The 21,829-nt window shown below is 66.2% G+C and overlaps 2 protein-coding genes across 2 annotated transcripts; both read left to right on the top strand.

The window, feature by feature from the left end:
- Window positions 1-117: 117 nt before the first annotated feature.
- Window positions 118-6,599, top strand: LOC119508929 (collagen alpha-1(I) chain-like). Its single transcript, XM_037802634.1, has 16 exons — window positions 118-293; window positions 523-729; window positions 827-1,199; window positions 1,303-1,463; window positions 1,530-1,666; window positions 1,933-2,085; window positions 2,819-2,964; window positions 3,205-3,366; window positions 3,664-3,861; window positions 4,032-4,208; window positions 4,270-4,488; window positions 4,606-4,798; window positions 4,926-5,092; window positions 5,290-5,439; window positions 5,699-6,155; window positions 6,307-6,599. Exons 1-16 carry the CDS (start codon window positions 118-120, stop codon window positions 6,597-6,599), a joined length of 3,369 nt encoding a protein of 1,122 aa, XP_037658562.1.
- EPPK1 (epiplakin 1) lies at window positions 4,773-21,397 on the top strand. Its single transcript, XM_037803158.1, is given in 18 exon segments — window positions 4,773-4,798; window positions 12,114-12,400; window positions 12,403-12,522; window positions 12,525-12,592; window positions 12,595-13,117; window positions 13,120-13,305; window positions 13,308-13,337; window positions 13,340-13,391; window positions 13,393-13,541; window positions 13,544-13,695; window positions 13,697-13,714; window positions 13,716-13,868; window positions 13,870-13,911; window positions 13,913-13,962; window positions 13,964-14,003; window positions 14,005-14,028; window positions 14,030-14,074; window positions 14,077-21,397. Coding segments are annotated over 17 exon segments (8,778 nt in total). The 5' UTR covers window positions 4,773-4,798; window positions 12,114-12,165; the 3' UTR covers window positions 20,968-21,397.
- The last annotated feature ends 432 nt before the right edge of the window (window positions 21,398-21,829 follow it).

Genomic DNA, 21,829 nt, shown 5'->3' with positions numbered 1-21,829 from the left:
GGGGAGGGTGTAGCCAAGAGCCGACAAGTCTAGGGGTGGGAAACTTTGGATGGGAGTGTCTGAGCCCCAAGGGTGGGGTCCTGGAGAAGAACGGAGAGGCCAGCGAGGGCCACGCAGATGGGGGGAAACGTAGGCCCCCGGGGTGGGATCTGTGCAGCTGCGGAGGAGGTGGGCTCCCAGGAGTTTGTGCGGTGTGGACCCCAGGCCACTCCAGGGCAGCCTGGACCCCACCCCAGCGGCCCCTCCCTCCCCAGCCTGCTCCCCACCCTGCCGTGGGAGCAGCCCCTTAGCAGGTGGGGATTGAGTGCCCCCAAGCCAGCCCCCCGGGCGGGAAACCGAGGGGGAGCGTGGGAAGCCTGAGCCCTGCAGCCCCTTCCCCACCCGCGTGGCTGAGGCCGTGGGCCTGTTTCCTAGGACTCGGGTGGCTGGCGGGAGGCGAGGCCGAGAGGGGAGCCAGGAGCAGGCACACCTGGGCACAGGTGGGGTCCACTCCAGGGGCCTCCGGTTCCCACCCCCCCGCAGGCGCCTAAGGATGGGACCCGCCCAAGTTCCCCCGCAGGACCTCCAGTCGGACCCCCACAGCTGCCTGGCAGGGCCCCCCTTCCGGCTCAGCTGCCTCCGGGAGTGGAGGAACCACGCAAGCAGGGAAACCCCTCTCTGGTGGTGGCTTCCGGGGTCCTGCTCCCGCCGGGGACCTCCTGGACCTGGTGTGGCCCACGTGCCACTGAGGTGACTGAGGTGACCGAGGTGACAGGGGTGATGGAGACAGTGGTGGCAGAGGCTGTGGAGTGGGGCTTGGCCTGGGGCTGACCCTGTGCTCCTGTAGGCCCCGGCCCCCGGGCTCCCCATGGCTGGCTGGGCGGCAGCTGCTCCTGTCCCCCAGTGCTGCCGTGGCCTCAGTCCAGCTGCGGGAGCAGGAGGTGCGGGGCTGGGGGCAGGCACCTGGGCTGAGGGCCCAGCACTGCAGACCCTCCCCGCTGGGCAGTGGGCTGACCCGCAGGTTCAGGGGTGACTGGGACCGGCCCAGGCCCCGCGGCCAGTGGTGGGAGGCTGGTGGGGGCCTCGGTGCCCTGTGCCCAGCCCTCTCCCCTGCCCTGGCGGCTGCTCTGGCACCGGCTGGGGGAGCCGAGGCTGCAGGAGGAGCAAGCCCGGGGGAGCCGAGTGGTCGGCGGGAGCAGCTGCTCCGGCAGCAGAGGCCAGTGAGGCCGGGCGGGTGGGGGACCCAGGCGAGCCTGTGGGGTGCACAGGCTGACGGGCAGGGGTGTTGGGGAGGTGGCCTCTGACCGCCTGTCTCGGTCCCAGGTGGGGACTCCTGGAGCAGGCTGTCCCAGTGGCCTGGAGCTTCGAGGTGGCCCGAGGCTGGGCCCAGGGGAGCAGCTCCTGGCCGGGCTGGGCCCGAGGGCCTGTGGGGTGCTGCAGAGGTGCTGTGCGGCCAGGCCCGGGGGACGGGCTCGGGGGCCCAGGTGCGCAGGAGGGTGGGCCGGGGCGCCGGGCCGGGGCTGGGCTCTCAGGGGTGCTGTCTCTCCCAGCTGTGCTGTGGGCAGGGGTGCAGCCCCTGGGGGCCGCCGGTCAGAGACTCGGGAGCAGGACGTGGGGCTGGCGTCCAGGCAGCGGCGGCTGAGCAGACCTGGTGGGGTCCGGGAGCTGCAGCCGGTGAGCAGGGCTGGTGCCTGAGGGCAGCCCCAGCCCCGCAGGACCTGGGAGTCCTGGGGGAGGCAGGAGCTCGCCCCAGAGTCCTGTGGGAGGAGAGGGTGCCCACAGGGAGGCTGGCAAGTTGGGGACTCTGGGGCTGGGGCCGGGGCCTAGCGGAAGGGACCCGCCTCGCAGGAGGCCATGTGGGGGCAGCAGGGAAGGGGGGGAGCTGGGGCGGGCAGGGCTGCCGGGGAGACTTCCTGTGGCCGTTTCGGGGTTTTGCTGCCACTCCTCTAACAGCTCTCCTGGGGCTCAGGGCCATGGCGGCCGCACAGGTCCTGGCTGCCACCCCGGAGACGGACCTGGGGAGGGAGTGTGGCCTGCCAGGGGCCCCCGGGGGCATGGCCCACCCCAAGCTGTACTGGGGGGACAGAGCGCCAAGGCATCTGTCGAGTCAGGATTCCAATTCAGATTGCAATGTTTATGCAATAACTGGAAACTAAAAATACATCTGGGGCCAGACACATAAAGAAGCTCCCTCTGGGGTGCGGGGGGCTTTCTCTCCCGGGTTCCCACCACCTGGAGCCACAACTTGGGGGGCCACAGACGGGGTCTGCCCTGGCTCAGCCCTGTCCCTCCTCCCTTCTGTAAAATGGGAGAAGCTGGGGCTCCATGGGGAGGTCCTGAAATTCCAGACCCTCTTCTTTGCTTGGGGAGTGACCCTCCCCTCACCCCGATATGGGTGCCCGGCCAGGGGCCCCGGATCCTCCCACCAACTGGCCTCTGAGACCCAGGGCAGGAGGGCAGGGACCACCCTGGGGAAGCCAGGCCAGGGCACCACCCTCTTGCCACACTGACCAGCCAGCTGGGGGCACCCCCTGGCTGATGGGGGGCAGCGTCAGGCACTGGCAGAGAGGGTGGAGGTGGAGGCTCAGGATGGGGGGCAAGAGGAGTGGGGCAGCCTCTTCTGGGTCAGGGCAAGTGACCACGGCTCCTCGATGGCAGGGGTCCCCAAGGGAGCTGTGGGGAGAGCAGCCCCTGCTGCGAGAAGGGCAGCGGCCACCCGGACCTGCTGACAGCATCAGCCCCTCCCTGGCGAGGGCAGCGGGCCACTGTCCCCGACCGCTCACCCCTCCCAGCCGGCCGGTCCCCCACACCACCCCTGTCCTCCGTTCTTCCTCTCCAGGCCAGAGCTCAGGGGACACCTTGCTGCTGCGGGGTCACTGTGTGGAGGGGCTGCTCACACCCCCATACTGGCTGCCCCAGGCCGAGCCCCAGGTGACCAAGGGGGCCTTGGGGACCTCCCCAACCGCCATGCCCTCCGGCCCGCAGGTGCTCTGGGGGAACTGGGTGGCCTGCAGGGCTGAGTGGGGCTCTGGTGGGGCTCTGGATGACCATGGCCAGCAAAGGGCAGGCGCCAGCTCCAGGCAGTGCCAGAAGTAGAGCTGTGGGTGACAGTAAGCACGGGGATCCCCCCACCCGCCCACCCCGTTCCCTCCTGTGCAAGTGGAGCTGCCCGTAGCCCTGGACCCGAGCTCCAGGGGAGGCACTGGCTCAGAGGGGCCCTGACAGGGCAGCCCAGGGACCGGGGCCCACCCTGGGGAGCTGGAGCCGCAGGAGGTCCAAGCCTGGGGAAAGGAGCTCAGGAGAAGGACTGGTGGCGAGTGCTGGCGGGTGCCTGGGGCAGGGCTGGGACAGGCCCAGCTGCATGTGGCCTGCCTGCACCTGGAGGAGGTGAGGGGCAGAGGGGCTCTCCGGCCACCTGGTGCATGCGAGAGGCGCCGGGGCCAAAGGCAGCACAGGCCACCTTGCCCCTTTCCTCTGGCACACACCTGGCGCACAGCTGGAGCCCGTGGCCTGGCCGGGGTGCTGCGTGTGGCGGCTCAGCCTCGAGCCACATTGGGGGGGCCATGTTTCCCAGCAGGACCTCGTGGGCCCATCTCAGCATCTCGTGGGCAGGGCTGGGGGTGGAGGGGGCTGGCAGCACCTTGGGGGGACCCAAGCTGGAATGCCCCACTCTGCTGGGGGCAGGGCTCTGTGGCGGCCAGCAGTGGCCACATGGCATGGCCAGTGTGGTGGACACTGACGGGGACAGAGGCTGTCCGGGGATCTGCCACGAGCAAGAGTGAAGTGGGGCCTGGGGCAGAGCTGTGGGAGCAGCCCCAGCACCCCAGCCCCCCGGCTCCCCAGCCCCCCATGCCCGTGCAGTCCTCTGGCCGTGCCGTCCTGGTGCCTGTTGGGGGCAGCTGGCAGCTTTGGATGAGTCTCTGCTCAAGAACCACAGGGCAGAGCTGAGGGCTGGGCTGTGGGGAGCCCGTGCCCGGGGAGCTTCCAAGTCTGGGGTACAGAGGAGGAAGCCCCTGGGCCAGGGGTGGGGGCAGCAGCTCTGCCCCACCCAGTCCACGTCGGATCTCTGGGCGGCAGAGGAGAGGACCCGCCAGAAGATCCACCCAAAGCTTCTGTCCCAGGCAGGGACCCTGCAGGCTGGCCCAGCCCGCCCCAGCCTCTGCACCTCCAGCAGCCCCTGCCTCAGAAGGTGGGTGCTGGGACCCTCCCCAGGCCCACAGGGCCTTGCTGTGAGTCCTGATGAGGGGATGGTGGACACTTGGGGTGAGGCCTGTTCCCCCTTTCACACAGGGCTGCAAGCCTGCCGGGGACACAGCACTGTCAGCTCTCACAAGCTCACGGCGGCAGAGGGGCCCGGCCAGGGCAGCCCCCGAGGACCTGGAACTGAGCCGCCCTGGACACGAAGCAGCGGGCGCCCCGAGCGGACGGAGCAGGGACCACGCGGGGGGCGACCCGGAGCGGGGGGGGCTCCACTCTCTGGAAGTAACGCAGCGTTTTGGCAGCAACCGGGTCGGCCTCGCACCCCGGACACGCGCCCACCCCCCGGCGCCGCCCCGCGTCCCTCCCCGGGGCCTCTGAGTGGGGGTTCCTGCTCCGCGCCCCCTCGCGTTAGCTCGGCTCCCCTAGTGGGACGACGGCCCGGCCCTGCGGGCTCCGGGCACCTGCACCCGGGCTGCCCCGCACCTGGCCGCGGGCCCCGCCTCCCAGACGCTCCCCCCACCCGGAGGGGCGGGGCCTGGGCGCGAGTTTAAATTCTGGCGGCGCGCGGGGGCCAGACAAGGTGCCGACTGCAAAGCGAGCGCCGGAGCCGTGCGGACAGGTGGGTGACGGTCCCCGATTGAAATGTGGTTGGGGGCGCGGGAGCTCGCGGCGTGGCCGGGCGGGCGTCCCACCCCGAGCCCTGAGCTGCCCCCGCCGAGGGCGACGCTGAGGCCCGGCCCTTGCAGCTCTGGGGAACGGGGGTCCCGGCTGCCCTCCGAGCCCGGGCGCGGGGCTGGGGTGGGGGTCGCGGAGCCCCCGCGTGAGCGTGGGAAATGCAGCCCGGGGCGCGGGGCCCACCTGCCCGGCTGTTTCCAGGCAAGTCGGGTGCGGCGCTCTGGGCGCGGCCCTGCAGGTTGGGTTCCTCCCCGAGTCCCCTCCCAGGTCCCCCTCGCCCCCTCTCAGGACACCCCACCCCGGGGGCGCAGGGCAGGGCGGGCGCCAGGCAATTAGGCTGACAAATTGGGAGGTGCGGGCGCCGCCCCTCGCTGGGAGCGGGACAGGGAGGCGGCACCGCCCCGTCGGGGTGCTCCCACGGTCTCCGCCCAGCAGGGTCCTCCCCAGACCCCTGGGAGGCAGGGGCAGGAGGGCCCGGACGCCCACCCCAGCCCTGCTCCCTGGCACTGCTCCCGCACATCCTGCCGAGCTCTGTCGGGACTGATCTCTGCCCTGGGGGGGGGAGGTGTGGGGGTCAGGGTGCAGGTGGGTGGCGCTGGCACCTTGGGACAAAAGCCAAGGTCGCTGTCCCTGTGTAGGTCCCAGGCAGTCCGGGCGGGCCCCTTCGGGGCATTTCAGCAGAGCCCAGGAAGGGCCTCCTCCCTCCCGGGCTGGGAGAGCTGCCCGGCCCTTCCCCACTGGCCGCCACCTCTCTGGTTTCTGTGGCAATTGGCTCCCCCGGTTTCCCGCCCTCGAAACCATCCTTCCCCCGCTCCGGGCGCCTCTGCCACCCCCGTCTGTCCAGAGCCCCGGACCTGTCCAGCCAGGGCCCCGCACCCCCGAGGCCCCCGCCCCGCCCTCCTCGTGTGCAGCCTGGAAGGGGCGGGGCGGGGCCCGGTGCGCGCATCAGGCTAAAGGTCCCCGCGGACGGGGCGTGGCCGAGCCGGGGGCCCGGGAGCCGCCAACCCGCCCCGCCCACTGTCGCATTGCCACGCGCTCCCAGCAGGCCGAACCCCCTCCCTGGCTCTCCTCTCTCTTCCCGGAATTTGAGCCGCTTCCCGGAGCTGCTCCCTCCGCCCTCCGGTTTCCTGCCCAGGGCGGGGCCTCCCTGCCGCATCCTGTCTCCGCCGCTGCCCGGCGCCCAGTCCCGGCCGCCCCGCCTGGGCCTAGAGTGCCGTCCCCGCCCGTCTCTTACCCCGGTCCCGGGCCACCCCAGGAGCGCTCTTACCTGGTTGCTCCCGCTGGACGCCGGCCATGCCTGGGTGACCCAGGGCGCCCCGGGCAGGAAGGGAGGCGGACAACGGGCCCATGTCCTGTGGGGTCCCTGAGGTCTCTGCAGACAGCACTGGGGGGGCTCAGGAGGGCCGGGCGAGGGACGCCGGCCTGTAGCGTGGGCCTCAGCTGCCCCCCTAGCCAGCGGCCTGGCAACCGACCACGGCACACCCTGCCCCCCGGCCATCCAGTTCCCCCCGGCCGCCGGCGGCCTCTTCCTGGGAGAAGAAGCCCCTGGACACGCGGCCCTCCTGCCTGTCGCCCACCCTGGAGGCCATATCCCCTTCCGCCCTGACCCGCACCTGCTGCCCTCAGTCTCTGAGGGTCTGAAGCCCATGGGTGCTGCGGCCCTCTCCAGCTGGGGGCCGGCTTGTCCACTCCTCCTGAGACCAGCAGGTGGGCTCCTAGCCCCACCGTCCCTGGAAGGAGCCTAGCGGCCCGAGGGTGCTGTAGCTGGGCCCTTCTGGGGACCAGAGCCCAGACTCACAGGGACGGGAGGGCTAAGCCCCCCACGGGGTCAACAGAAGTGATGGGGAGCAGAGCCACTCCAAGCTCCCGCCCTGGTTCCAGACTGGTGTTCTCCTCTGGGACACAGGGCCGTGTGGGGGCCGCCGTTCAGAGCTGACTGCATGACTACCGTGGGTCTGACAGACCCCGACTGATGACAGTGGTTCCGGTGCGCTCGCCCCCCGGGGCCCCACAGCCAGGCACTGTGTCTCGGGGCCCACAGGCAGTGATGTGGAGCTGCTTCCCTTGAAAGGGGTGTGGTTCTCCTGGAGCAGCGTCGTGGTCTTGCTCTGGAACCCCAAGAGACCTGTGTTTGGCTCCCCATGAGCTGCCCACACAGGCCACCTCGAATTCCATCGGGTTTGAGGACTTGCTGCCCGGCCTTCCCCTGGTCCGGGTGCCCCCAGCTCCGCAGAGGCCATGGGCCATGGCAGGATTCCAGGGGGCGAACATGGGGCCACCGGGCCTGTGCCCCCCTGCCCCGGGGTGGGGAGGGTGACGCATCACACAGCCCTTGGCCCTCTAGCCCCACTGGCCCCTGAGCTGTTTGTAGGGGCTCCCTCCCCTGCTCATCGGCCGCCACTTGGGGGGGGCGGGAGGTCATGCCAAGCTGCCAAGTCCGTCCATTGCAAGTGGGCATCAGGGACCGAGGAAAGTGACCCCCCCGTGAGCCGCCCTGGCTAGGACCCCTCTCACCCACCTGCCACCTGGGCTTTCACTCACCCACTGACAGGGTGCCCAGGGGATCCCTTCTCCCCAGTGCTCCGCCACCCTCAGCCCCCTTTGGCGCCCTCTCCGTGTGCCCTTCCTCTTCATCGGTGGCTTCTGGTCTGGAAACGGGCCTCTGGGCAGTTGGTGGGGACACCCCTTGTCCCCCAATGGCCGTCCTGTGCATCTTTTGCTCTGAGGATTGGGGTCACATCTTGGCCCATTCCAGCCATGTGTTACCCAACTCCCAGGTCCCTTTCCAGAATGTTCTATCCCATAACAGGCAAGCACACCATGGCGCTCAGTTTGGTACTCTACTCTCCTTCCTCCAGCACTCTGGAACCCCCACTCCTGCTGGACACGTCTCGGCTCCCGTGGGTGCAGCCCCCCCTCCTCGCAGCCCAGCAAGCCCAGCCGGCTGTCACGTCGGGGCCGGGAGGAGTGGAGGCAGATCCCGAGGAGTGGGCGGTGTCCACAGGGGTGGGGGCCCTGCATGAGGAAGGGTGGCGGAGGGTGTCCTGCAGGTGCAGGGGAACTCTGGGGATTCACAGATTTTTTTGGTGTGTTGCCCAGAAATGCTTGTTCTGTGAGTCTGGGTCCCCTTTGGTTCCTGCCGGGGCCGTGACCTTTTCACTCTCAGCCCGTCTTACAACAACCCCTGGCCGGGCCAGTGGAAAGAGGTGCCCAGCGTCCGTGCTGGGCTTTTTTAAAAAAAATAATATATTTATTTTAGTTGTGGTAAAACATACATAACAGAAAAAGCACTTTAACCATTTTAAGTAACAATTCTTTGACATTAAGTACACTGACAATACTGTATAACTTTTCAGTATCTATTTCTAGACCATTTTCATCATCTCAAACCAAAACCCCTACTCTTGTAGCAAGAACTCCTCACCCCTGTCCCTCCGCTCCTGGGAACCACTCCTGCTTTCCGTCTTTGTGAATTTGCTTATTCTAAGTATTTCAGCTCAGAGAAATCATAGGATATTTGTCCTTTTGTGTCTCGCTTCAATATGATGTTGTTCCGGTTTGCTAATGCTGCCCGTTATGCAAAATACCAAAATGATCGGCTTTATAAAGGAGGTTTATTTGGTACAAAGTTACAGGCTGAAAGCCATGAAAATGTCCACAATTAAGGGCATGAACACCAAGTGTACCTTCAACTGGAGGAAGGCCAATGGCATCCAGAAAACCTCTGTCAGCTGGAGAAGGCCATGGCTGGTGTCTGCTGATCCCAGGTTGTGTTCCACTCCTCTGTAGGCTCCTGCGCTTTCTTCAAAATGTTGTTCTTGTGGTGTTTTGCCCTTAGCTTCTCTGGAGCAAACTCTGGGCTAGTATCTCAAAACGTCAGCAAGTCTACTTCAATGGCCTTCTTCAAAATGTCTCTCTAAACTGCAGCACTGGAGCTCCTGTCTGAGCTCTTACAGGGCTCCAGTGATTTAATTGAGACCCACCCTGAATGGGCAGGGCCACACCTCCATGGAAATAATCTAATCAAAGGTATTACCCACGGTTGGGTGGGTCACATCTCCATGGAAACATCCTAATCCAAAGATTCCAACCTAATCCAGACTGAATACATCTGCCCCATGAGATTGCATTAAAGAACATGGCTTTTTCTGGGGGATATAATATATCCAAACTGGCACAGATGTCTTCAGGTTCACGTGTGCTGGGCGGCATGCGCCAGCCACTGCACCTCCTCCTACAGCTCAGCGATGCTCCACGGGCCGGGACCGTGTCTGGTTTATCCTGTCGCCAGACACCTGGGGTGGCGTCCACCTTGTGGCGACAACGAATAAGGCTGTGCTGAACCTCATGTACGGGTACCCGCCCGAGTCCCTGCCTTCCGTTCTTCGCACTGTACCCCTGGGAGCGGGACGGCCGGTCACACGGGAGAGCTAAGTTTACACCTTTCTGAGGAACCACCAGAGTTTCCCATGGCAGCCGCACCATTTACGTCCCACCAACCACGTCTGGGGGCTCCTGTGTCTCCACGTGCTCTCCAGCCTTGTTATCTTCAGTTTTTCCAGTAGGAGCCATCCCAGTGGGTGTGAGTGGTCTCTCATTGTAATTTTAATTTGCATTTCTCTACTAGCTAATGATCTTGAGCACCTTTTCATGTACTTATTGGCCATTTGAATATTTTCTTTGGAGAAAAGTCTGTTCAAATCCTTGGCCCATTTTTAAATTGGGTTGTTTGTCTTTTTTCTGTTGAGTTGTAGGACTTCATATATTCTGGATATTAAACATTTATCAGACATGTAGCTTCCAAATATTTTCTCCCATTCAGTAGTTTGTCTTTTCACTTTCTCAGTAATGTCTTTTGAGGTACAAAAGTTTTTCATTTTGATAAAGTCCATTTTGTCTACTTTTTCTTTGGTTTCTCATGCTTTTGATGTAAAATTTGAAAAATCCACTGCCTAACTCAAGTTCCTGAAGGTACCCCCCTGTTTTCTTGTAAGAATTTTATATGTACTATCAGCTCTTATATGTAGGTCTTTGATCGTTTTGAGTTAATTCTGTGTATGGTGGCAGGTAGGTCTCCACCTTTGTCCTGCGTGTGGACTTCCGGCTGCCCCAGCACCGTCTGCTGAAGACGCTGTTCTGTCCCCCATGAGAGGACTTGGCACCTCATCAGCAAGCCGCCGGCCTGGATGTGTGGGTTCACCTCTGGGCACTCAGTTCGGTCCAAGTGTCTGTGTTGTCCCTCCACGGCCCAGGACCCCCCACTGTGTGAACTGCTGTGGCTTTGGTCCACAAGTGTTGAACTCGGGAAGTGTGCCTCCTCCAGCCACACTTCGCTTCCTCGAGCTGGGAGCCCTCCACGCGCCTCCAGCCCCAGGCGAGGGTCTCACCCCTGGGTCACACCAGCTCCAGCCGTCTCAGGGACCCCCTCACACCCTCTGGGCACCAGGTCTGTGGGTCTGAGAAGCAGACTGGCTGCAGGATGCCCCCTGAATGCTCCCAGGGATGAGATCTGTGGAAGTGGGGGCAGAAGCAGGACTTCACGGGGCAGCGGGCCTCGGCCAGCCCGTGGTGAGTGGGAAAGCTGTGAGGGCCCCCTCGCCTTCAGAGTCATCCCAAGTTGAGTTGCGGGGGACCAAGCGGGGACAGCCCCAGGCGGCGAGTGACGAGTCACTGGCTGCCCCAGGAAGGAGTGGCCTCAGCACCGTGCTGCTTCTCGGCAGTGGAAATACCCCGTCTGTCCCTGCGCTCCCTGCAGCTGGGGGGCGTCCTCATTCTCGGGGTTACCACACAGCGTCCACCCTGCCACGGGATACCAAGGCCCTGGCTTGGGATGGCCGGCCTCGGGGACTCAGCCCCCGCCTGCCCCCCACGCCTCTCTCAGGGGCAGTGCAGGGCCACCAGGTGAAGGGGGTCCTTCTCCAGACCCCAAGGTCACCACACAGCCCAGCTGCATGGGGTGCTGGGGCTGCCATGCCTGGCCAGGACGTCTCACTGGGGGCCTCGCCCATGGCACCCAGTCAGTGGACAGACACCTGCCATGGCCAGGGACCCCAGACACCTGGTCCATGAGGAGCTGCCACCAGAGGCAGCCCAGGGAGCAGGGTGGCCCCGGACCACACCGAGAGACAGCGAGGCCGCCGACTGGGGTCCAGACGCGCTGCAAGGGCCCCGCTCCCCAGAGAGGCCCCACAGCCAGGCGAGGAGGAGCAGATGTGGGGTGCTAGCCAGGCCCAGGGCGGGGCATCCTCGGGCAGCCCCGGCTGACGCCCCCTCCACGCCCCAGTGTCCTTGTCTGGTCTCAGGTGTGGCCTTGTCCGGTGAGGAGGGGGATGTGGAGGGGCATGAGGGGTGGGGACGGGGGCAGGGACTGCATCGGGGTGATTCCCAGACGGTGTGTAGGGGTTGAACACCCCAGAACCTCAGAAAGTGACCTTATTCGACACAGGGTCTTTGTAGAGGTAGTGAGCGCCGAGTCCCGGGACGACGCCCCCGGGATGTGGGGTGGGCCTTAAATCCAGTGACGAGCACCCTTCCGAGAGGAGAGGACAGGCAGGCACAGAAGACGGTGGCGGAGAACGGGGCCTGGCGGCCACCAGCCGAGGGGTCAAGGCGGGCCTGCGCCCCCAGGAGTGGGGAGAGGCCCGGGGCCCCCGGGCGCAGCCCGCCGGCCTCTGACCTCGCCTCGGGGACGGGTTTCTGCGGTTTGAGGCCCCATGTGAGCGGGTGATGTGTTGCCGCGTCCCCGGGACGCGCAGACGCCCTCGTGGAGACACGGGTGGTCTCTGGTGAGGAGGGCGGTGGGCGCCCACGGTGGGGGATGCGGACGGGGTCGTGTACCCGCGAGAGAGGAGCCCGGGCATGAGCAGCGGGGCGGGGTGGGCCAGGCGGTAGCCGGTCCTGGGGGTGCGGGGCGGAGGGGCGCACCCCGGGGGGGCCCGGGGGGGGGCGCCGTTCCCTGGGAGCAAGGTGGGGGGATGCCCAGAGGCTGCGGGAGGAGGCGCCCAGCAAGCGGGGCGGAGGGAGCGCGCATCCCAGGCAGGGGCTTCTGGGGGCGGGGCATCGGGGTGGGGGGGGCGCGGGCTGTGGGGCGGGGCTCAGGGTGGGTGGGGCTGCGAACTTGGGGCGGGGCCTCTGGGTAGGCGGGGCCAGCTCCCGGAGCAGCAGGGGAAGGTCGGGGACCCGCGCGGCTTCTCCAGCCACTGGCAGGGGTCGCCCGGGCCCCTCCAGGGTCCCTAACTGAGCCCTTTCATCCCCTGCAGCGAGCAGACAAGAGCCAAGCTTTGGGCACATCCTGCCAACCAGCTGGACACGATGAACGGCCATTCCACCCCTCTGGACGTCCTGGTCAGCAACGGCATGGAGTCAGCCAGGGTCCCCCAGGCCAAGAAGGCCATGCCGGGGGCCAGCGTCCCCGCTGAGTCCCCGGCCGAGGCCACCCTGTCTGCCGAGGCCAGGAGCATCGCGGGGTTGCAGGTGGAGGCCTCTGGCCAGGTGCTGAGTGTCCTACGCCGCCATGAGGCAGGGCCTCCTCCCTCGGGGCTCGGGCAGGCCTGCTGGAGGCTCAGGCGGCGACCGGGGGCCTCGTGGAGCCCACCCTGGGCCAGCTGCTGCCCGTGTCTGAGGCCCTGCGGCAGGGCCTGGTGGGGCTGGAGCTGAAGGAGAAGCTGCTGGTGGCGAGCGTGCAGTCACCGGCTACACCGACCCCTATGGCGGCGGGAACCTGGCACTCTTCCAGGGCCATCGGGAAGGATGGTGGTGGACCGGGCAACTGGGGTGCAGCTGGCTGGAGGGCCCAGATGGCCACCGGGGGCCTGGTGGGACCCCGTGCAGGGGTGATACGCGGTGGCTCCTGAGGAGGCCTGTGAGCTCGGCCTCCTGGACCGGGAGACGTGGCGCTGCCTGTCAGAGCCCGAGCCCGGCTCCTCGGGCTTCTGCGACCCCAACACACTGGAGCGACTGCCCTATGGCGAGCTGCTGGGCAGGTGTGTGGCAGCCCCTGGCTCGGGTCTGGCCCTGCTGCCCCTGAAGACCAACTTTCCGCAGCCTGGGGGTGCTGTGAGTGTGGCCGAGCTACTGGAGACTGGCGTCCTGGACAGGGAGACGGCCCGGGGCCTGCAGGAGGGAAGGCTGGCAGTGCCCGAAGTGGCTGCACGTGCCGAGGTGCAGCGCTACCTGGAGGGCACCGGTGGCATGGCAGGGGTCGTGCTGCTGCCCGCCGGCCACAGGAAGAGCCTCTTCCAGGCAGCCACCGAGCACCTGCTCCCCGTGGCACCTCACTGCCCCTGCTGGAGGCCCAGGCTGCCACCCGCACCCTGGTTGACCCAGCCACAGGCCGGCAGCTGGGGGTGGACGAGGCGGTCAGGGTGGGCCTGGTTGGCCCCGAGCTGCACGGGCCTCTCCTCGTGGCGGAGCAGGCGGTGACGGGCTACCTCGACCCCTTCAGCGGTGCCCGCATCCCCTCTTCCAGGCCATGAAGAAGGGGCTGGGGAGCGGCCACTGGCGCTGCGGCTGCTGGATGCCCAGCTGGCCACGGAGGGTGGTGTGTCCAGCACGCCGGCTCCGGCTGCCCCTGGAAGCCGCCCTCCGCTTTGGCTGCCTGGACACAGACACTCAGCATGCCTCTCGCAAGCCAGCGGCTTTCTCAGACCCCCGCACGCAGGAGAGCCTCGGCTACGGGCAGCTGCTGGCCCCGCTGCGTCACCACCCGGCCACGGGCTCGCCTTCCTGCCCCTCGAGGGGGAGCACTCAGGGAACCCCGTTCATGTCGAGCACAGCACCCGGCAGGCCCTGATCGCAGCCATGACCACCGTCTCCGTGGGGAAATTCCGGGGCCGGCCCGTTGTCTCTCTGGGAGCTGCTTTTTCTCTGAGGCTGTCCCCACAGAGCAGCGGGCAGCGCTGGCCCAAGCAGCACCGGGACGGGGGCGCTCTCGGAGGAGGAGCTGGCTGCCCGGCTGAGGGCTTGCCGTGGAGCAGGCGGTGGCGGACGCCAAGGTCACCTTTACTGGGCTGAGGGGACGCCGTGGCGCCGCGAGAGCTGCTGGAAGCCAAGATCATGCGACCGGGACGTGTACGAGCAGCTGACGCGCGGGGAGACCTCGGCGGCGCCGTGGCCTCCTGGACAACGTGCAGCGCTACCTTCAGGGCACCCGGCTGCATCGCTGGCCTGCTGCTGCCCCAGGGCCCAGGAGCGGCTTGGCATCTACGAGGCCCGCAGGAAGGTGGGCTGCTGCGGCCTGGCACGGCCCTTGTCCTCCTGGAGGCGCAGGCGGCCACAGGCTTCATCGTTGACCCGAAAGAAAACAAGAGGCACTCGGTGGAGGAGGCGCTGAGGGCCGGCGCCATCGGGCCGGACATGTACCCGAAGCTGCTGGCGGCCGAGCGCGCGGTCACCGGCTACACCGACCCCTACACCGGGGGGCAGATCTCCCTCTTCCAGGCCATGAAGAAGGGCCTGATCGTCAGGGAGCACGGCGTGCGCCTGCTGGAGGCCCAGATCGCCACGGGCGGCGTCATCGACCCGGTGCACAGCCACCGCCTGCCCGTGGAGGTGGCCTACCAGCGCGGCTACTTCGACGAGGACATGAACCGCGTCCTGTCCGACCCCGGCGACGACACCAAGGGCTTCTTCGACCCCAACACGCACGAGAACCTCACCTACCTGCAGCTGCTGGAGAAATGCGTCACCGACCCCGACACGGGCCTGCGCCTCCTGCCGCTCAGCCACGCGCAGCCCCAGCTCGTGGACGGTGCCACCCGGCAGGCGCTCCAGAGCCAGCTGCTGTCGGTGCGGCATGGCCGCTTCCGGGCCGGGCGGGTCTCCCTGTGGGAGCTGGTCAACTCCGAGTGCTTCAGCGAGGAGCAGCGCAGGCAGCTGCTGCAGCGTTTCCGGCGGCGCGAGCTCAGCCTGGAGCAGCTGGTGCAGCTGCTGGAGCGCCAGGCTGGGAGGTGGGCCGACATCTCGCTGCCCGGGCTGCGGGGCCGGGTCAGTGTCCACCAGCTGCTGGAGGCCCGCGTCATCGACCAGGAGCTCCTGGACCGGGTGCTGGCAGGCACGGTGCGCCCCGAGGCTCTGCTCGGCATGGAGCGAGTGAGCAGGCACCTGCGGGGCACGGGGGCCGTGGGCGGTGTGCTGCTGCAGCCCTCCAACCGGCAGCTCAGCCTCTACCAGGCCATGCAGCAGCAGCTGCTGGGCCCAGGCGTGGCCGTGGCCCTGCTGGAGGCCCAGGCGGCCACCGGATCCATCCTGGACCCCGGCAGCCTGGAGACGCTGTCAGTGGACGAGGCCGTGCGCCGGGGGCTGGTGGGGCCGGAGCTGTGCTGCCGGCTGCGGTGGGCCGAGCAGGCCGTCACGGGCTTCAGGGACCCCTTCTCTGGGAAGAGGGTGCCCCTGTTCCAGGCCATGAAGAAGGGCCTCGTCCCTGCGGAGCAGGCCACCCGTCTCCTGGAGGCCCAGGTGGCCACGGGGGGCATCATTGACCCTGCCTGCCACCTCCACCTGGCCCTGCCCGTGGCTACCGAGCGCGGCTGCATCGACCACGAGATGGAAACAGCCCTGGCCAGCACCCCACGGGCCTTCCCCACCCCGGACAGCCAGGAGCACGTCAGGTATGCCCGGCTGCTTGAGCAGTGTCTGAAGGACGAGGCCTCTGGGCTCTGCCTCCTGCCCCTGCCGGAAAGTGCCCCCGCCGTCCCCACGGATGCGCAGATCCAGCAGACCCTGCAGGCTGAGCCAGGGGCCGAGGACGGCACGACCCTCTGGGACCTGCTGGGCTCCTGCCACCTCACCGAGGAGCAGCGTGCAGGCTTCCTGGAGGACTTCAGGACCGGGAGGAAGACTGTGCAGCAGCTGCGGACGGCCGTGATGGAGCAGGTGCAGGAGGCGGAGCTCCTGGCCCGGGCCCACGTCACAGTGCCCGGCCCGCGTGGTGACGTCCCCGCCGTCTGGCTGCTGGACATGGGCATCATCACCCGGGAGACCCTGGCGGCCCTGGCCCAGGGCAGGCAGTCACCGGGTGAGGTGGCCAAGCAGCCTGCAGTGAAGACCTGTCTCTGGGGCACGGGCTGTGTGGCTGGGGTGCTGCTGCAGCCGGCCGGTACCAGGATGACCATCGCCCAGGCTGTGCGGGATGGCCTCCTGCCCGCGGGCCTGGGGCACAGGCTGCTGGAGGCCCAGGTGGCCTGCGGAGCCCTTGTCAACCCCCTGACCAATCAGAGACTCTCGGTGGACGGCGCGGTCCAGGCCGGCCTGGTAGACGGGGCGCTGAGCGAGCAGCTCCGGCAGACTGAGCAGGCCGTGGGCGGGCACATGGACCCCTACTCCGGGGCCACCCTCTCGCTGTGGCAGGCCATGGAGAAGGGGCTCGTGCCGCGCAGCGAGGGCTGCCCCCTCCTGCAGGCACAGCTGGCCACGGGGGGCGCAGTGGACCCGGGGCACGGGGTGCACCTGCCCGTGGCGGCTGCCTGCAGGCTCGGCCTCCTGGACGAGGAGACCGGCCGGGCGCTGACCTCCGCGGACGACGACCACAAGTTCTTCTTTGACCCCAGCACGCGGGAGAAGGTGACCTACCAGCAGCTCAGGGAGCGCTGTGTCTCGGACCCCGACACGGGCCTGCGGCTGCTCCCACTCGGCCAGGATGCGGCGCCCGAGGTGGACGAGCACACGGCCATGGCGCTGCGGTCACTGAGCGTGCCCGTGAGCGCGGGGCGGTTCAAGGGGCAGGCAGTGTCCGCGTGGGAGCTGCTGCACTCCGAGTACGTCAGCGCTGACCGGCGGCGGGAGCTGCTGGCGCAGTGCCGCTCGGGGCGGGCCACGGCCCTCCAGCAGGTGGTCAGCACGGTGGCTGCCCTGGTGGAGGCGGCGGAGCAGCAGCCCCCACAGGCCACCTTCCGGGGGCTGCGCAAGCAGGTGTCGGCCCATGACCTATTCAGGTCCCAGCTCATAGACAAAAGGACGCTGGACGACCTGAGCCTGGGCCGGAAAACCGTGCAGGAGGTGACGCAGATGGACAGCGTGCGGCGCTCCCTGGAGGGGGCTAACTTCATCGCCGGGGTGCTGGTGCAGGCCACGGGGGAGCGGGTGAGCATCCCGGAGGCGCTGCGGAGGCACCTGCTGCGGCCTGGCACCGCGCTCGTGCTGCTCGAGGCCCAGGCGGCCACCGGCTTCGTCATCGACCCCGTGGAGAACCAGAAGCTGACCGTGGAGCAGGCATTCTCCGCAGGGATGTTTGGCAAGGAAACCTACACGAAGCTGCTGGCGGCCGAGCGCGCGGTCACCGGCTACACCGACCCCTACACCGGGGGGCAGATCTCCCTCTTCCAGGCCATGAAGAAGGGCCTGATCGTCAGGGAGCACGGCGTGCGCCTGCTGGAGGCCCAGATCGCCACGGGCGGCGTCATCGACCCGGTGCACAGCCATCGCCTGCCCGTGGAGGTGGCCTACCAGCGCGGCTACTTCGACGAGGACATGAACCGCGTCCTGTCCGACCCCGGCGACGACACCAAGGGCTTCTTCGACCCCAACACGCATGAGAACCTCACCTACCTGCAGCTGCTGGAGCGCTGCGTGCGCGACCCCGACACGGGGCTGTACATGTTGCAAATCGTGAAGAAAGGGGAGCCGTACGTGTACATCGACAAAGCCACGAGAGAAGCACTGCGGGCACGGACGGCCAGGATGCGCGTGGGGCTGTTTGCCAATCAGACGGTCTCCGTGTGGGAGCTGCTGTCCTCCCAGTACTTCACAGGGGACAGGAAGCGAGAACTTGTCCAGCAATTCAGAACCAGAAGCATGAGTCTGGAGAGACTGTTGGCTGTCATCACCACGACCGTCGAGGAAACGGAAAAGCGAAGCCAAGGGGTCTGGGTGGCGGGGATGCAAGGGCAGGTGACGGCCGCAGAGTTATTCAACGCCGGAATCATTGATAAGAAAACCCTGGAAGCACTCCTGGGGGACCCCGGCCGGGCACAGACCCTCCGCGGGCTGGAGCACGTGAGGACATACCTGGAGGGCAGGGGCTGCATTGCCGGGGTGACGGTGCCCCCCAGGCAGGAAGTGACAGGCATCTACGAGGCCAGCAGGAAGGGGCTTCTCTCCACCAGTGTCGCGGCTCAACTGCTGGAGGCGCAGGTGGCCTCGGGCTTCCTGCTGGACCCCCGTGGCCACCGGCGGCTGTCTGTGGAGGAGGCCATGGCCACCAGCCTGGTGGGCGAAGAGCTGAGGGAGAGGCTCTTGGAGGCTGAGAAGGCAGCCAAAGGCTACACCGACCCAGCCACAGGGGACAAGATCTCACTATTCCAGGCCATGCAAAAGAAATTAGTCCGAAGGGAAGACGCGCTGAGGTTTCTGGAGGTGCAGGTGGCCACAGGGGGCGTCATCGATCCGTGGCACGGCCACCGGCTGCCCCTGGACACAGCCTACCGGCGTGGCTGCCTGAACGAGGACACATATGCGCTCGTCTCCGACGAGAAGCACATGAACAGAAGGTTCCTGGACCCCAATACACAGGAGAAGGCAACGTACGGGGAGCTGCAGGGCAGGACCAGGATCGATGAGAAGACGGGCTGGTCTCTGCTCCCGATAGACAAGGACAAAACCAACAGCGAGTACATTGACGAGGCCACCAAAAAGGCGCTGGAGGCAGAGCAGGTGCAGATCACCAAGGGAAGGTTCAGGGGACAGAGGCTGACGGTGTGGGAGCTGCTGAACTCCGAGTACATCACGGAGGAGAAGAAGCACGAGCTGGTGAACAAATACAGGAAGGACACAGCACGGGCCCTCCAGGAGGTAGTCAGAATTATTCTGGATATAATTGAAGCAAAGGAAAAGAGCAGTAAACAGATATGGTTCAAAGGAATTAGAAGGCAAATCACGGCCTCTGAGCTCTTCAAGTCCGAAATCATCACAAAGGAAATGTTAGAAGAACTGGAAAAAGGAAGAACCACGGTGGAGGACATGAGGAAAAACACCGAGGTCAAGCGCTACCTGGAGGGCACCGGCTGCATCGCGGGCGTCCTGGCGCCCTCCCGCGACGAGCCGGGGCGCGCCGAGAAGATGAGCATCTACCAGGCCATGTGGAAGGGCCTGCTGCGGCCCGGCACCGCGCTGGTGCTGCTGGAGGCGCAGGCGGCCACGGGCTTCGTCGTCGACCCGGTGCGCAACCAGCGGCTGTCGGTGGAGGAGGCGGTGGCCGCGGGCGTGGTGGGCGGCGAGATCCGCCAGAAGCTGCTGGCGGCCGAGCGCGCGGTCACCGGCTACACCGACCCCTACACCGGGGGGCAGATCTCCCTCTTCCAGGCCATGAAGAAGGACCTGATCGTCAGGGAGCACGGCGTGCGCCTGCTGGAGGCCCAGATCGCCACGGGCGGCGTCATCGACCCGGTGCACAGCCACCGTGTGCCCGTGGAGGTGGCCTACCAGCGCGGCTACTTCGACGAGGACATGAACCGCGTCCTGTCCGACCCCGGCGACGACACCAAGGGCTTCTTCGACCCCAACACTCACGAGAACCTCACCTACCTGCAGCTGCTGCGCAGGTGCGTGCGCGACCCCGACACCGGGCTCCTCATGCTGCAGCTGGCGGCCCCGGGCTCCGCCGTGCACCAGCTGAGCGAGGAGCTGCGCCGCGCGCTGCGGGACGCCCCGGTGACGCCGGAGGCGGGCGCCCTGCGGGGCCAGAGCCTCTCGGTGTGGGAGCTGCTGTTCTTCCGCGAGGTCCCCGAGGGCCTGCGACAGGACGTGCTGCGGCGGTACCGGGCGGGCGCCCTGAGCGCGCAGGGGGTGGGCGCCGCCCTCACCGCGCTGCTGGCCGCCCCGGACCCTCACGGCGCCCTGCGGCAGGCCACCATGGAGTTGCGCGTCGGCCGCTTCCGCGGCGGACCGGTGCCCGTGTGGGACGTCTTGGCATCCAGCTACGTGCAGGGCGCCACGCGCGAGGAGCTGCTGTCCCAGTTCGGCTCGGGGGCGCTGACCCTGCCCGCGCTGATCTGCAGGCTGACGGCCATCGTCGAAGAGGCCGAGGGCGTGGGGGGCGGGTCCCGGGAAACCGTGTCCGGGGCGCAGGAACCCGGGCCGCAGACGAGCGCTGACGGTGACGCGGGGTCCTCCCCGACCCAGCCCGAGCCCGAGCCCGAGGGCGCCCGGCGCCGCCAGGAGCAGGCCCTGCGCGCGGCCACTCTGGAGCTGCAGGTCGGGCAGTTCCAGGGCCAGCGCGTGTCCGCGTGGGACGTCCTCTTCTCCTCCTCCCTGAGCCAGGCCCGCCGGGACGAGCTCCTGGCGCAGCACGCAGCGGGCACCCTGGCCCTGCCCGCCCTCCTCTCCACCCTCACCCGCCTGGTGGAGGAGAACGAGGCGCGGCTAAGCAAGGTGTCCTTCCGCGGCCTGCGGCGCCAGGTGTCGGCCTCGGAGCTGCGCGCCGCCCGGGTCCTGGGCCCTGAGACCCTGCTGGAGCTGGCCCAGGGCACCAAGACCCTGCAGGAGGTGACGGAGATGGACTCCGTCAAGCGCTACCTGGAGGGCACCGGCTGCATCGCGGGCGTCCTGGCGCCCTCCCGCGACGAGCCGGGGCGCGCCGAGAAGATGAGCATCTACCAGGCCATGTGGAAGGGCCTGCTGCGGCCCGGCACCGCGCTGGTGCTGCTGGAGGCGCAGGCAGCCACGGGCTTCGTCGTCGACCCGGTGCGCAACCAGCGGCTGTCGGTGGAGGAGGCGGTGGCCGCGGGCGTGGTGGGCGGCGAGATCCGCCAGAAGCTGCTGGCGGCCGAGCGCGCGGTCACCGGCTACACCGACCCCTACACCGGGGGGCAGATCTCCCTCTTCCAGGCCATGAAGAAGGGCCTGATCGTCAGGGAGCACGGGGTGCGCCTGCTGGAGGCCCAGATCGCCACGGGCGGCGTCATCGACCCGGTGCACAGCCACCGCGTGCCCGTGGAGGTGGCCTACCAGCGCGGCTACTTCGACGAGGACATGAACCGCGTCCTGTCCGACCCCGGCGACGACACCAAGGGCTTCTTCGACCCCAACACGCACGAGAACCTCACCTACCTGCAGCTGCTGGAGAAATGCGTCACCGACCCCGACACGGGCCTGCGCCTCCTGCAGCTCTCGAAGAAGTGAGATTTTCTAACTGACGTCTTCTGAGATGCTCTTGTTATGTTTTTCAAGAACGTCTTATGTTCTTCACTTTTCCAGCTTGCTCCAATTTTTTTGTCCTTTTCCCTTTTTCCCCCTCTAATTAGTTTACTGTTTTGAACCTTCTTAAGGAATCTTCCACTTCTGTCTTTCAGTAGTTGGGACATCTCCCATTTGCCCCAGTAGGAATTTTTCTGCCCTCCCTCTTCCCACTTTTCAGTGCTCTCAGACCCTCTTACCCCAGACTTCCCACTGTTGTTTTTTATGTCAGTGGAAGTTTCACCGTGATCATATTTGTGCTCCATTGCTTTCTAGAACTCCTTTCCTAGGGCATGTGGTGCATCAGAGTGACATGTACACGATGACTTGAGGTATTTTCCAAAATTTATTAAATGCATTCCTTTCAATTATGAAATTTTGTTATGAGTGTGGACTTATTTCCATCAACTAATGGCTCCTTTTGAAAATGCATTTTTATTGAAATATATTCACACACCATACAATCCATCTGAAGAATACAATCAATGGTTCACAGTATCACCACATAGTTGTGGAATCATCACCACAGTCAATTTTAGAACATTTTCCTTACTCCAAACAGAAACATAAAAAATAAAAATATAAAAGAAAACCCAAAACTTCCCACCTTCCTTATCCCTCCTATTGTTGATCCCTAGTATTCTAGTATTTGTGTGGTACATTTGTTACTGTTGATGAAAGAATATTAAACATTACTGTTAACTATAGTTTAGCCAATAGTTTGCAGGAGGTCCATTTTCCCCATATACCTCTCTATTATTAACTCTTTCTAAAAGTTTTGTACACTTGTTCTGGTTCATGAAAGAAC

The sequence above is a fragment of the Choloepus didactylus genome, chromosome 14 (assembly GCF_015220235.1).
Source record: "Choloepus didactylus isolate mChoDid1 chromosome 14, mChoDid1.pri, whole genome shotgun sequence".
NCBI classification, from domain to species: Eukaryota; Metazoa; Chordata; class Mammalia; order Pilosa; family Megalonychidae; genus Choloepus; species Choloepus didactylus.
This window is presented reverse-complemented; position numbering and strand designations above follow the sequence as displayed.

Coding starts and splice junctions, on each gene's coding strand:
- LOC119508929 (XM_037802634.1), top strand. CDS start 118: ATGGGGGGAAACGTAGGCCCCCGGGGTGGGATCTGTGCAGCTGCGGAG. Junction 730..826: donor GTGGCCCACGTGCCACTGAG/GTGACTGAGGTG, acceptor GTGCTCCTGTAG/GCCCCGGCCCCCGGGCTCCC. Junction 2,086..2,818: donor AGCGCCAAGGCATCTGTCGA/GTCAGGATTCCA, acceptor CTTCCTCTCCAG/GCCAGAGCTCAGGGGACACC.